Source organism: Anser brachyrhynchus (assembly GCF_964034855.1).
Source record: "Anser brachyrhynchus genome assembly, chromosome: 21".
In the NCBI taxonomy this organism is placed as follows: Eukaryota; Metazoa; Chordata; class Aves; order Anseriformes; family Anatidae; genus Anser; species Anser brachyrhynchus.
Genome location: NC_137714.1, coordinates 3,487,984 through 3,503,116, shown reverse-complemented (window position 1 = coordinate 3,503,116; position 15,133 = coordinate 3,487,984). Strand labels below are relative to the sequence as shown.

The 15,133-nt window shown below is 39.6% G+C and overlaps 1 protein-coding gene across 10 annotated transcripts in view; it reads left to right on the top strand.

Annotated features, from left to right (window-relative positions):
* Window positions 1–11: 11 nt before the first annotated feature.
* Window positions 12–15,133, top strand: part of PRDM2 (PR/SET domain 2) — an 81,261-nt gene continuing 66,139 nt past the window's right edge. For 3 of the 10 annotated variants that reach the window (XR_013941358.1, XR_013941359.1, XR_013941360.1), the window contains exons 1-3: window positions 12–150; window positions 8,139–8,212; window positions 9,943–9,985. Coding sequence is in view for 1 of the 10 variants with exons in the window: in XM_080564066.1 (XP_080420192.1) it covers window positions 8,204–8,212 (9 nt within the window). In the remaining 9 variants the exon portion in view is untranslated. Of the gene's footprint in view, window positions 151–8,138; window positions 8,213–8,584; window positions 8,769–9,942; window positions 9,986–15,133 lie in introns of all 10 variants that reach the window. The other 7 variants (XR_013941356.1, XR_013941357.1, XR_013941369.1 and 4 more) reach the window with 5 other exon arrangements.

Sequence of the window (15,133 nt, the reverse complement as noted above, 5' to 3'; positions counted from 1 at the left end):
GCGGGGGGACTGCCCGCTGGCCTCCCCCCAACGTCACTTCCGAGGCTGGAGACAAAATGGCGTCGGGACGGTGCCGGAGCTGAGGCCGCTCCGGGCCGCTCCGAGCCGGGGCCGCGGGAGGAGGCGGCGGTGGCGGCGGCGGCGCCTCAGGTGAGGGGAGGCGGCGGGGCCGGGCGCGCTGCCCGCGGGCGCCGCCGCGCAGGAGGGGCGGGCCGGGGCTTGGGGGCGGTGGGCAGAGCCACAGCCAGAGCCAGCGGTGCGGGGCCGGGGGCGCGGCTGGGAGGGGGCCCGGCCGGCGGAGCTGCCTCCTGCGGGGAGGTGGAGCCGCCCCGGGGGGACCCGGCCCGAGGGGGCTGCAGGGTTTCAGCCTGACAGGGAGCGGGTCCCGGGGAGGGGAGGGAGCACCTTCTGCCACCCATCTCCGTGCCCTGCCTTGGGTTTTCAGGTTTCTTGTTGAAAACGCTGCCTCAGAGGCATCAGCTGGCGAGGCAGAGCTTTGTAAGCGCTGCCAGCCTGACGTTGCGAGACAACTTTTGGCTTCCAAGTAGCTCGCAACGCTTGTGCCTCTGAAGTTTTGGCAGTTCCCGAGTGGTAGGGCTTGCTGCAGCCCAAGTGGCTGCCCAGCTGGGTGAGAGGGGGCTCGGAGACGTTAATTTTGCTTTCCTCAGTAAGAACATCCTTCCTGGGACACGGCACTCAAACCAGGGATTTCTTCGTAGCGGTGCACTGATAACGTGGGGAAGAAGGCTTGGAGTGAGCGGGCATCAGTGTGGATATGGGGCGTTTAGGGGAAATCAGAAGTAGTGCCTTGAAGTACATTTTGTGTTTGAAGCCAGAGCAGCAAGCGAAGCACTGCTGACAAGCTTCTCAAGAGCGTGTAGCTGAAATCTTCAGTAAAGTTTCTGATGGTTTTAAATTCGCATGAAGGAGCCGCAGTTTTAATCTGAAATAGCAAAGGCAACTTTAAATTGTTTTCAACTGTTGAAGAAGGGAGGGAAGGTGATGCGGCTGCACCTGCTGCCTCGGCACTTAGTGGCAAAAAGAAATATTTTTCTTACTTCACATTCGAGTGATCGATAGCGGACAGCTCTCGAAGGCAGCAGGGCTGCTTGCCCTTCTGATGCCACTTTTGCTTCTCCCAGCCTAGACTCTGAACTGCATTGAGCATGTTGTTTGGATGCTAAGTCTTTTTCAGTTTATCCACATGTATTATGTCGATGGGAAGATGTACGGCAGTGTAGTGTCTAAGTATTATGTTGCTGTCCCTTGACATTTGCCACGTTTTAATAAAAACGCTGTGCGTGCTAAGGTACACCATCCGTGGCATAGACTGGGAGGCCTCCAGCTCTTCCGGCTGCTGAAACCAGTGGCAGTGGGGCAGTGACAGCCCTTCAGATCAGAACGGCACCGCTGATAGACGGGCAGTGTGACTTTTAGGAAACAGAAGATCTGTCCGTTTTGTAGAGAGTGCTGTAGGAGCCGTGTAGCGCTTCTTGGTTTTCAGGTGTGTAGCTCAGTGTTGGCCCCCCCGGGATAAGCTATGGCAGAAGCGTCTCAACAGCTTGTCCGACCATAACAACGGGGCCAAGTTTCGCTTTTAGGGAGACCCTAGTTTTGTGGGGAAAAAAAGGCAAATCATCGCTTTGGACAATACAATCTTCGATAGAAATGATGGTTGTGGTGTTGGAGATTCCCGAATTGAGTGCTATTTGCTGTAGGTGTGGGGATCTTAAAAACAACCTTCCAGAGTAGCATGGAAGATGGGGGAAGGATGTTGAAGTACTTACGTACATTTGTGTAAACCATCTATATTTATCTACAAGTATTTGCTTGAAAATGGAAGGGAATTAAAACAGAAAGTCAAAGTCAATGACAGCTTTCCTTTAAAACTCAAATGGCTCTTGGCATCCTTTGTTCAGTGCAGCATTGTGCCCGTTTCAGTGTTTTATACAAAGACTTTGATCCTTAGGGGTGAAAAAAAGTGACAGGACATAAAAAGATTTAAATATTGCCCAGCCCTAGGTGCCAATCCGGTAAAAACAGAAGTTCAGGGAGATCTAGAGATGACAGTTGTGGTAATGTGTTTGTGTATGGCTGTCTGCAGCCAGTAGCTCCTTAGCAGCATGCCTGCCATACCCTTAAATGAGTCTCAACTAGGGGAAGAAAAAAAAAAAAGAAAACCTAGGCTATGGCTTGTAGCAATAGCACAGTACCCTTTTCATCATGAGTCATTTGCTTACTTGTGAAGACAGGAGACTGCTACTTTTTTTTTTTTTTTGTCGGGGTTTTATAAACATCTGGGGTTTATAAACTCATGCATGTTGAATACCTGCGTTGGCAAAGCTTTTCCTTTATATTTCCTTGTGAGCCTTTCTTCAGTCTTTGTAGTTAGCAGAGCCTCCATGCTTAATTCTTTCCGAGGTGGAGTTGTGTTACGTGCTATCCCCTTTTGATTTATAGTTTCACAGTTTTTAGTGTTCTGTAATTCAGTCAAATTTTTTAGTCCTGTACATGATTATATTTGCTGTACTATTATCACACGTTTGTGTCTTACAATTGCAAAATCCCTTTACTTTACTAACTCTTAATACGTGGCAATTTTTCAATAGGAACACCGTAGTTCTGCAGCATTTTCCATGGCCACGGTACGTGATAAATAAAGTCTTGAAAAGATTCCTGTTATTTTAGTGCAGTGCTCTTCATCTTGGATATGTTTATTTCGACTTAAATCAGACTGTTTGGAGGAATCTTTGAACCACATGTAGTCTTGGCGAGTATGAAGAGATTTTAAAAGTACTGCAATGTATTTCACGTTGAATTTCTTGGCACGTGAAAGGGCAGGTGTGATCCTGCTCCTTAACACCTTCCCACCCAAATGAAATTGTTTCCTTTGCCAACGTGTATTTTCTGATCGTATTCCTAGCTGAAAAATATTGCTTTGCCTCTGTGTAAACATGCTTATAGACAGAAGTGAGAGACACTCCTATGTTGTAAGAAGAAACAACTGAAACAGGCTATTCCGTGTACTGGTAAATCTGCAGTGTACTTGTCTGAGGAAATCATCGTTTGAATTTACTGCCTTTGCAAGTAGAATGGGAAGGTATGCTTCTGTCTGAAGATCGGAGTGATATTTCTGGGTACGTGCAGTTCTTAGAGACTGATACCTTCTGTTGCTGCTTCTGCTTCGTTGCTGTTTGATCCTGCCATGAGGAAGAAATGATTTTCTAGAAAAATGTGTGTGAAGGTGAAGAACTTGGGGTTTGGTTTTGTGTTGATGACTTCTTGGTGTGGCTATTTAAATAAACCCTCCTAAGGTATAACAGCTTGGCTTTTGCATAGCAGTAAACAAAGCTTTTTTTTTTTTTCTTAGTGAACAAGAGGCAGCAGATTTTAATGTTTTAATCATTACTTCCCCACTTTTCTCTGCTTTTCTTCTGACAGTCTAGAGTAATTGAAACTGTCATGGCAATCAAGCGCCCATAGATAGTTCTGGTTGTTTCTATCAAATACATGGTTTTTAATCTTTCAGAGCTAACATGAACTTAAATTTTTTGAAGCTTTAATACACACATTTTCAGTGTATTAGGTGAAACAGTAACTCAGTATGGAACTGCAAAAAAATGTAAACACCCTGATGTGTGTGGGGGGTTTGTTTTTTAAATCCTTCATATGCTGCAACTGAAAACCAAGACAAAGAAAAAGAGAATTTCCAACACCTTGCAACGTCATCCCAGCCCGAGCCCCTGCTCAGTAAGAAGACACGTGGTTGAATCTTTCAAGTTTTATTCCTGTTTTGTAAAGAACATGTTTTTACTGGGCAGTGATGTAATGCATGTCCCGTTTGCAGCTTCCAAAATAGGATTGATGCTCTTAGGCCTGTTTTTTTTTTTCCTTTCTCTGAATTGGAAGCAACATTCTCTTTCGAAGTAGTCTTTTATTTTGGGTTGAAAAAAAAATAAAAAATAAAATTATATGCTTACAGATGTGATAAATATGGCTTAGAAAATCAGAAGACAGACCAGTTGGTATAGCCTAGGATTGTACCTAGTATCTGTAATGCTGGTTTTCTATAAAATTGCTTGCTTTTATGTGCAACATTTATTCCAAGTAAGCTTTTTTTTTTTTTTTTTTTCCAGAAGGGAATATTTAAAATTCCTTGAATGTAGAATTTAGAAGCAAGGTCAATTTTTTTTGTTTCAAATGTTTTCTTTCAGAGTGCTCAGTGTTTCCTCAAATAAGAATGCTTTGTATATTCTCATCTAAATAATTTGTTGCTTAGTGATCAGACTTTCTAAATAAACTTTCCTGAGACTCTAAGATTATAGAGAGTGGTAAATATTTCTTTGTTTGTTTCTCAGTTGCTTCAATATCGTGTGAAAGTGCCTAGGAATTTTCTACTCATGGGATGCAGCAGTATGTAGTGGTTTGCTGTAAATATTGTAATATTTATATAACTGTTGTAATATTTATGTCAATGTTTGTTGGAAATTTTAAAAAATTCAAATTACTGGCGAGTATGTTTCATGTTTGGCATAGAACCAAACCTTTATTTACCTTTTCTGCAGTAGTTCAGTGAATGTTCAAGGTTTACTGTGATAGACTTTAATAATATTCTGGGCCTTGACTGGTAAATACGTGTGTGTGTTGCTGTTAAGTTTGGAGAAAAGGTTCAAAACATTTTTTACCTGTACTTGACGTAGCTGGTGATGTGACTTTTCAAAGTACTAACTACAGTTGCAGTCTATTGCAGACTTAAAAACTGATCCATTGTGGTCATCCTCGCTCCTCTGAGCGCAGCGTCCTGCAGTTCCTGTGACTACAAATCAGTGCAGTGTTGCTTCCTTCGGGGCTTTTCTAGGAAACCTTATGTTGGACTCGACTGCACAAGTCGCTAATAAGTCATTAGTGCGTACAGTGGCAGCCTGTAGCTGCTTGCAGCCGCCTGGTTGGTAGCCATCGGTCACGCAGGGAACTGGTATTAGGGCAGCAGTTGTAGAATTTGGTCCATGTTTTCTCGTTTTTGTTGAACGAGAGGTTAAAGACAAAACTTGGTGTTGTGAATGGTTTGCTTTCTTTTCTAAAGCCTTTTTTAAATTTATGTAAGGAGGAATAGTGACTATGGATCGGTCTGTATGTAGTCTTTTATTTTCTTCCAGTGCAATTAATCTTTCTTTCCAAACAGTTGTGTTCATTGTTAACAAAAACAAACAAGCAGAGAAAAAAAAAAAGTAGAACGAAAAAAGTGAAGACATTTTCAGAGAGCTTTTAAGTTCTAGAGCTCAGGTAACTTGTCAAAACTGCAGGTATAAAATGTGAAGGTGAAATGTGTGCTTTAAATTAGTACCTTTATAAGTAGTTATTGCAGCTTTTGTTTTACTATAGCTTCATTTCTCATCTGATTGTATATTTTTTGATGAACTGATTCCTTTGGTAACTTGAAGCTGAGTGTAGAGTAGTACAGTCTGTTATGAAAGTAAACTGTGTTAGGTATACGTTCAAATATAGCAGTGTGTTAAGTTTTGCAAGTTTGAAATATCAGTCAGAGTTTTGGATCCAGTCAGTTCTATAGAAGCTGAATAATAATACACATTTTAAAAAATGTGTAACTAAAAAAACCCACAACAGCAGGCTTGTTTTGGTTCTTTTTGAAAACTATTAATTCTAAGCAAAATAATATTGAATTAGTATACGAAAAAGAGAAATGTACTTTTACTGCTCAAATAAAACAACATTTAAAAAAAATACTTTTTAAAAAGTTTTTTGGCATTTCTCTAATGAGTCACATAAGAAAGCCCCCCCCTTCACTTAGACTTGTTGCCTCTCTAATTCTTCACATTTAGTGGCCGAGTCGTGATGCTGATGAATGTTTGCCTCTGTGAGCCAGCGCTTTAAATCTGGTCGGTTTTACATACCTAGAGCTCTGCGTTAACTCTTCCTGGTTTATTCAGTGTTGAACATCACGTGTATACTTCCAGGTGACTGTTGTTTACTGCAACATAACGTCTGTGCACATCTTCCAGTAGGTTTTCTAAATCAGTTTCCAGAGCCATGGTAGATGGTTCTGATAGAGGATGGGCACCGATCTGATAAGCTGCAGTGCAAGGGGGGAGAAAAGGAAGAAGTAGGCAGCTGGGGACACCGACCACGTAACCTTGTGTGCTACAGCCGCAGTAGTTCACCAGGCTGCGCTGTGAAATCATGTTAATAAAATATTCTTGCTTTAGTTGTCTTTCTGCGATTACTCGTTTTTAGTTTTCTCGCCAAGCACAGAGAAAAGCAGAGATTAGTTACCAAAACTAAAGCATTTTTTCACTCTAGGAAATGCTCGATGCTTCTCCCGCTATCCAAAATAACCTCATTTACAGATTGACGTTAAGCAGGTACCACCCAAAGGAGCAGTGAATAAAAGAGCACGGCGTTTTTCCGTACCGAGATGCGCAGAAGTTTGTACCGGCTCCAACGTCGCTTTTCATCTCCTCAGCACTTCCATGTGCCGCGGCAGCTTTGGGCAGATGACAGGCAGCCTGCGGATCGCGTTTCAGAAACCATTTGTCCAAAGCATTTGAGTAAAAATGTCTGAAGTAGAAACTGTAGTTGTCTGGAGGGAAAAGGAGTTAAGCTGCCGGTTAAGGCTGCGGGAAGTCAGTGGCATGTGGAAGATGTGTGAGGAACAACTGCGCTCCGGCACGAGAGGCTGGAGACAAAGGGACCTTATTGTGGCAGGGTCAAATGATCTCAGGAGTCACCATAAATTGTAACGAAACCCGTGGCACGCTCTACTTGTTCGGTAGCTTCTTGGTGTTGGCTGTGTTCTTGTCGGTGTCGGGTAGTATTTTAGCAAATGAAATGCTGGGGCTGTATCGTGCCTAGGAATCGGTTTGAGTTTGGTGCGCTGAAATAGGTTAGGAAGTAGCTGCGGTGTGCTCCCCAGGCGGTGCTTTTCTCCAGGTGGCTAAAAGCGGTTGGCATGGGGCTCCTGTCCCCGCCTGGCCCCTGCCGGCACAGCCCACAGAACCAGCTGCAGAACTGGACCCGAATTTCAGATGGTTCAGCTGTTTGGCTAAAGACAAGTAGAGTACAGAAATATCAGGACAAAAGTAGCTAATCCCAGAAGAGCTGTACACAATAGAAATACCCTTTTCAAGGAAATTTTTCCTTGTTTTATGAATTGATTAAGCAATGCAATCTTAGTATGAAACTTGGCAGTTTTATCCCTTGTTGTTACTCAGCGTTAAGAACTCTTACGTGCAAAGATGTGAAGGATATATTGCTTGAATAAATTTTAAATTAAATGTTCGTACTTATACAAAGTATTTAGTAAAATCATTTAATGATTGTTATATATTAAAAAAAAAACCAACACTAAAGATTGGGAAGAAATAGCAGTACTTGAATAAAGTGCTTTAAGTGCTTAAGCACCAGTTAACCTCCAAAAAGGGTATTGTTCATTCATTGAAAATTTTGTATGACACCAGGGTAGTGTTTTACAGTGTAATTGCAATAATGCTTTTCTCTACGTATTGAAGGGAAAAATAAAAGGTGAGTTGATATACTAAACTTTTAGTTATAACATTATTCTGATCAATTTTGTGTTAAGAGTTTCCAAATCTAATGCCTTCTTGGACCAGCAATTTTTGGTGAAAATCTTTTTGAAGTCTCAGGCTTCTGTTAAACAAGAAAGCCAAATGTTAGCGTAATAAAATATCTTAATAAAAGGCCTAGTCTGGATGAAGAATTTCCTGCTTCTAATATTGGAGAGTAAAGACTCAAAGGCATGCATCTTGTTAATTTTAAAAACACTTAAGGTCTTTCATATTACTTTGATATTAAATGCTAAAGAAATTAGTGTTGAACAAGCTAACTTGATTTTGAAAACAAACAAAATGATCCTATTGGAGCACATTTCTCTTGCATCTTAACTTTAAAACTTAGATAAATGATAGATATCCCTCTTTGCATTGTTCATATAGTTTTAAGCTAAAATAACAAAATGTTAGCTTGGAGCAGATTTTGTATAAAGCAATATGCTGCTTTGGGAACAGTCCTTTAGGAAGAGAAACTACAGGTCTGTGTGCACTTTCAGTTCAATGTAAATTTGTAGGTAGGTGTGTATTACAATTGTCTGTTTTTCTTTTTAGGGCTCATGTAATCAAAGGAGTTTCTTTGTTGTGTGTGTCTTTTCAGAACACAACAGGAATTCAAAATGAATCAGGTGAGTTTAACTGCAAGACTTCATCAAAATACTTTACTTAGATGTTGGAACAGCTAATTTTTAATAAGTAAATCATCCACAAAAAATGTTCTTAAAAATCTTCAGTGTCATCTAAGCTCATGATCCTCCTTTCTGCAGTGTGCGTGCTTGTGATATTTATTTCATGGATTTTAGTTTTCTGTGTGTGAATCCCCTTTAGCTACATATAAGTTATTATGGCTGGCACGTCTTACGAGAACGCCTCTCCAAAAAAAAGAATCTATTTCAGCCTGAGGCTTTTCATAATAATTCAGCTCCTTATAAAAGTGGTTTGAAAATTAAAGGATTCCATTTTTTACCTGTTTAAACCACTTTACTATTTCAAACGTGCAGGGAACGGAATCTGTCATGGAAATTGATTGAACAGACATTTCGCACTTTTCTGGAACCGAAGTGGCTCCCTAGAATCAAGTGGAAAGGCCGGGAAAGCGCATTGCCTTTGCAATGCATTCTCTGCTATATGGATGCAAGAACATCCTGAATGCTCTGGAGGGTGTTGTTTTAATCAGTGCCAAATGTATGTGATTTTATTTTTTTTTAATTTGTCTGTCCAAGTAGGAATTTTAATCTGTTTGTTACAGAACAAGTAAATGTTGGCTTCGGTTCTTCTCATAAGCGCTTCTCTATTTGGATGATCTTACAAAGTCCCTTTGGCATGGGAATGTGAACATAAGATGTTACACTGAAGGAAAGCTATTTTTTAATTTGCTAAAAAGGTGACTATGTACAGAAGCTTCTTGTTTTCCGAGCCAGAAACAACCATGGTACACAGTGATGCAAAATGCTTTGTATACTTTTTTTCATTGCCTGTTTCTAATGAGTGCTTTTATTGCCCTTAAGCCCCTAATTGATCATCAGCAGCATTGAGTACAGTTAGCACTTTGAAATATACTCTCACTAAAGTGATAGAAGAGCAAATATAATTAATTACAGTGTGAAGTTGGGTGGTGGGATGTTTCCAGTTGCTTTTTTCATCTGATTTAAAGAAAAAAAAAACCTAAAAAGCAAAATATGATATCTACCAGTCTTGTATTGTAAAGAGTGCATATTTGTATTATATATACGCATAAATAGAAATGCTATTTGCATAATGTATAATGCATATTAGAACGCGTTGAGACATTAGTTTAGTTTGGGGTAGCTAGCAAAACTATTGCTTCACAATTTATTTCTATTGAGACTTGAAGTTATTTCACCTGTAAAATTTATTTTGAGTGCTCTCAGTGGCATAAAGCAAACAACTTGTAGTTCTCATCGAGTAATGGTTCTGCTTTATCGCTTGTTCTGATAAGCTTTGGATTCTGCTAAAACTCTGAAAGCTCTAGATTGTAATCTTTAACTGTTATCAGCAGCTGTTTCCTTCCCATTTGTGTCCCCCATTCCACCAACACTGATCTCTTTCTAGAATTAAGTAAAATTTCTGCATTGTGTGAAAACAAAGTTTTCCTCTTTATTACTGGGGCTGCTACTGCTGCTCATGCAGTGCTGCGGTGTTTGTCATCTTACAGTTAAATTAGGAGGTGACCCTGCCTCTGGGGATAGTTACAATAGCGTAGAGTCCTTCTTGGCATCTCTGCCTTTCACATTTAGTTTCCAAAGTGTACAGAGCTCATGTGGCTTTTAATTGTTCAATTACCATTCATATTAAGTGTGTATTTAGCATGAACCCTTTGGTGTTTTTTTTCTTGCAGTGCCCTTGTCATTTCATTCACTGTTGACAAGTTGTAGTGCCAGGTCTGTATGAGAAATGTCTTTGATGCCTGATGCCAAACATGTCTCAAGTGCTCTGTTCTCGTGTTTCTTTCATTCTGCTTATCTTTGCTTTTGGTGTGACTTCAGTGACCCTGAAACTAACTGGGCTATTGTTAACTTTGTGTGAAAGCACTGCTAGTTTGGCTGTAATGAAGAAAAACCTTGTCATAAATTGATATTGCCTTCTCCTTGTAGTAAGGAGAAAAAGTTGTTTTTTTTTTTTTTTTTTTTTTAAATGCAGTTGTTTAAATTAATATTTTTGCATTCCTTGGAAACTTGCTGTTTCAGGATAGATGGCATGCATTCTCTGTTTTTAAAAAGAAATCTTTATTTAATATGTGAACTGCATCAGAATACTCTGAATAGTTTATTTAAAAAAAAAAGTAAACATGGGTTATTGATCAGTAGCACTTACTCTATCTTAATGCAGTCTGAAATGCAGAAGTTGTGTGTTACCTGGAATACTGCATGGGCAGTTATCTTATACCTTCACCATTTTTAAAATAAATGACACCTGCACTTGTAGTAAAACTCCCTCCCTCCCATTCCATTGGAATTGCTTAAGTGATTATTTCTAATACATCTTTAATCTTCAAACATGTGCAGTAAAACTGTTGCAAAGGGACATAGGCAGGACTTTGGGACAAGCAGAGACCTTTCTGCTCCTAACCTCCCTGATCGTCTTCCTTAGGCTCTTCCGTTCCTTTTCATAACTCTCTTTTCTAACTTTTCTGCCATGTCTCTTTCTTCAGTGGCATCCTTTCATTTATCTGTTCATGTATCTCAGTCCCCTTTCCACCAAAACGTGGCACTAACTGAATGTTTGTCATTCACCACGTCATTCAGCATGATATTTTTTTTTTTTTTTGCTCCAAGCTGATCTGTAAATGTCTTGTAGCAGGTACTGTTTCTGCTTTGCTTAGGTACTGCTTGTAACACTATAGCCTAACTTGTGGATGGGCCATAGGTACAAGTCTATTGAAAGTGACATAAAAATTGCTTTAGTGCTGAAAGTTACTGTCAGAGTGACTGCACTCTGAATTTGATGCACATGGAGGAAAAAAAGCTTCAGTTAAGGTGCACCTTCAGCCCTCAGATGATTTTTTTTGTGCTGTTCTCAGGTCTCCTCACCCTTGCTAGTTTGCATGCTAACAATGTAATATGTCTGATGAACTCCAGGGTAACAAATTTAAAAGGGAAACAAGCTCAGAGTGCTTATGTATTCAAAATTGCAACAAAATTACGGGCAGGAGTGGGAAAAATACCCTATTAGGACTGCAGTTCAGTGCAGAAGCTGGCTGCAGGATATGCTCCAGTACACTATCCTTACGGAAAGGTGAACTTCTTAATAGACAAAAGTATTTAAATGTGATTGTTAAGTGTTGCTGGAAAAGCGATTGAAATCCTGGTATTTCTTCATTTGGTAGACAGACGTTCCTTGGGGACAAATTTTGGTCTGGAAAGTGCTTTAAATAACCACATATAAATTGCAAATAAAATTATGTTGCACTGATTTGACTGAACTAAATTGTTTATTTTATGATATAGTATTTGGTTACTTATTAATGTTTGTGTGAGGTGTGAAATGTGGTGTTATGTACTAAGCCATTTCCGATTTTCTGGTGCTTGTGAAATCCATTGATGTAACAGGTGCAGAGTGGGTCGGGGTGCTGTGTTCTCTGAACATAACAGCTAATCTTTGACTTAGGTAGGTAGATGTTAAATAAAGTTGCAAATAAATTTCTTCAATGGTGGAGCAGTTATGGAGTATTTATGGCTGAAAGGAGGTATCACTATTAAGAAATGTCTGATAGATCAGAGGATATAGATGTCTAAATTAGCTGAGTCTGATTTTTAAAGTTCTGATCAGATTATTTGGTAGGCTTCACTTTTTTAACTGTTCATCTAGCTGTGGTTGTAAAAAACATTTTTGTTAGCTTGCAGCTTAAAATGCATTGTTCTTGTAGTTGTCGTGTTCGTTCTCTGCAGTCTCCCTCGTCTATGCCTACATGTAATTTGTTAGAAACCACTGTGGAAAAAAATAAGCTCGTTTTTCTCCTCAAGTCATGGGGTAATGTACTGGAAGAATATTTAGGCTTCTTCGTTTGATATGCTGAGAAGAGCGAGTTTCTTTTTTGTCTGCCGAGATGTGGACTTTTGCATATCAGTTCAAGGCTAACAGGTGTCTGAATCAGACTTCTTTCATCCCTATTTTTTTCTCTCTGGCTGTTGGAAGAGCAAAATAAAATGAGGAACAGCAAAATAAAATGAAATAAAACTTTGTTCTGCCTTGAATAGACTTTCAGCTATTATACCTAAAGAATTAGGATCTCTTTTCCCCCGTCCCCTCACCCTTGTGGATGGGAAGGGATTTCTGGCATTCTGTTCCTTCCATAGTTTCCAATTTCGGGGTCTTTCTCCCCTACAAATAGCTCTCTAGGATGTGTCTGTGCAGCTGTTAGGGCTTACCAAGGCAGCAATAGAATAACATTGCTATGACTCCAGTTTTACCATTTTTCTTGCTGTTGTTGTTGAAGAAAGCTGGCAGAAGACATGCTCTTGTAACTTAACTCAGCAAGGCACACTTAGAAATATAAAGGAGAGTACTTGCCATACTGAGCAACCTTGCAAAGAGTAGATGCGAAATACAAGAGGTTGGGAAGCTTCACTCATTTTGCTTTAGAGATAAAAATGTTAACTTTGGTAGCATATAGAGATGCATTTTAAAATATATTTCCAGTAAGCTTTCAGCATAGCATTTCATAAGTGGTCAGGGGAAAATCCTGAGTGTTACTCAGTATATGAAGACTGCTATCATATCTCTGCTTCATGGCTGCATGTAGACGCAAGGATCATTTCTAGAAAGTCAGGGTCTACTTGGACAGCTGTAGTATTGCCCAATTTAGTGTTGTTATTTAACACCGCCTGCAGTTTCTCCAGAACTTAAACATGACATCCTTCCTATTCGAGGAGCTATTGCCATCACCACCAGGATTTGTGGCTGACCAGAAGGTTCAAAGTTCAGTGTCGGAGGGCAGATACTTTTTATTTTTAGGGCCGTTGCATGAAGTTCAACATATGCCTTGTTCTCACCGACACGATTCCACAATAATGGAGACTGATTTTATGGGATATTGTACATCCTTGTAACTTAGAAGTTCTGGTAATTTTAATCGGGAATGGGTGTTTTGTTAACTACAGTTAGGTAATAAAGTGCTAGTTGTCTATGACAGATGTAACACTTGCTATTATAAATTATGTGAATAATGATATGAATATTATTATAAGCAGCCTACTGATCCTTATAGATTCCTTAAGATGGACATTAAGCTAATCTCTTAACAAGCATTCATAGATCATTTATTAGCTTTCTGTTGCCTTTCCAGCTTTAGTATAAAATCTCATAAAACTTTTTGTATTAATCACAGGATGCTGGTTAAGTCTTCTGAACTGTTGGATTATTTAGGAATAGGATACAGAAATAAGTTTATTACATTATTTAAAACCCATTATTGTCTTTAAAGAGCGGTAAGCTTGACATGCAGATACTTTAAGGTTGGTCTTTGGAGTGGAATGGCACATTTGTAGGTTGTAAATAGAGCAGTAGGAGGATAACAACAGAGCCAGTAGTAGCTCTATGAAGTATGTTACAAGACAAGTTTCAGTATGTCAGCTATTCTACCAGAGGGGTATAGATGAGCGTTACTGGTCTCCAGTACATGCAGGGAAGCTTCTCTCTGCCCACCTGGTAGTGCAGGGCATAATCATGCTTGTGGCAGATTCCCATTTTAGTATGTACATTGGAGTAGTTTGTTTACTACAATATCCTAGATTCAATAGGTAAAATAAATAACTTTTCATTTTTTGTGAACTATATATATTTTCCAGAACTTGGAGTAGGGTTTTCTCCTTAAATTTCTATTTGGCGTTCCTTGCAAGAGACAGGTGTTCAAGTAAAGCAATACCAGAAATTATTTTAGATTTGTTTGTTTTTTTTTTTGAGACTGATTGGGCTGAGAAATCAAATAATGGCTTCCAGGCAAAGAGGAAATGAATCACTGGTGTATGTGAAATTGCCCTTAGTGTGGGGGGTAGCTGATGTTTTGGCTTTGCCCTGTATCTCAAAAACCATCACTTGTGTGCTTCTAGGCAAGTTATTTTTGCTACTGAAGCTTTACATCATTCTTTTCTATTTGCATTTGCTCGGTTTGAAACCTTTATGCGCATGTTGAGGAAATGATTGACAAAAATTAAAATGGATGGCTGCGTGAGCAGGTCTGGACCCTCAGACCAGAAGTGCTCTTGCCCTTTTGTAACTTGAAGACATCCTCACGCTCTAAACTGGAAGACCAGTTAGCGTTCACTATGAACACAGGTAGTATGAAACTAAGGTACACTCAGGAAAATTGCAGCGTGTCTCAGTTGTCACTTAAAAGAATTGAAGTATTCTTAAAAATGCATAGCAAATAATGCTTTGAATTGTGTGTTCCGTACAAATATTTTTATAACTTAACAACTCATAGGATTTGACTTCCTACCTCTCTATTAACAGACATGCTCTTAGTAGTTAAAGATGTTTTTCTTGCTATTTGTCACAGATAACCAGTACTGTTTATGGACAGATATTCAGTGATTTATGTTAAATATAAAATGAAAAGTGTGGTTACTGAAACATAAATGTTATTCCAGTCATCCTTTTCATTAATGCTGTCAATTATAATCAAGCTAAGCTACGTGCCACACATCCGAGGTAGATCCAGTCAAGCCTGCGTCATTCTGTTAACCTTTACTGAAGTCTGCTTGCTGGCAGTCCTAATGGAGAAACTGCTTTGCTAGCTCCAGCAGACTTATTCAAGCCACATTTCTTCTGTGTTTCAGAACAAAATTTGCAGATGGTGAGCGTCTAGGTGTTGCGAGAGGGTAATGGAATGCAGTTGCTAATGCTTTATCACCCCTGTTTTAGGGGCTTTTACAGTTTTATTCCATGTAGGCAAAAAAAAACAAACCTCTACTTCTGTTCTGGCTGTCTTGCTGTATGCCGTTTTAATCAAATATGTGTATTTTAGCACAGCAATTTATTTTCCTCTAGCTATTTTGCCAGTAATATGCTTCAACAGTATAATCTGGACA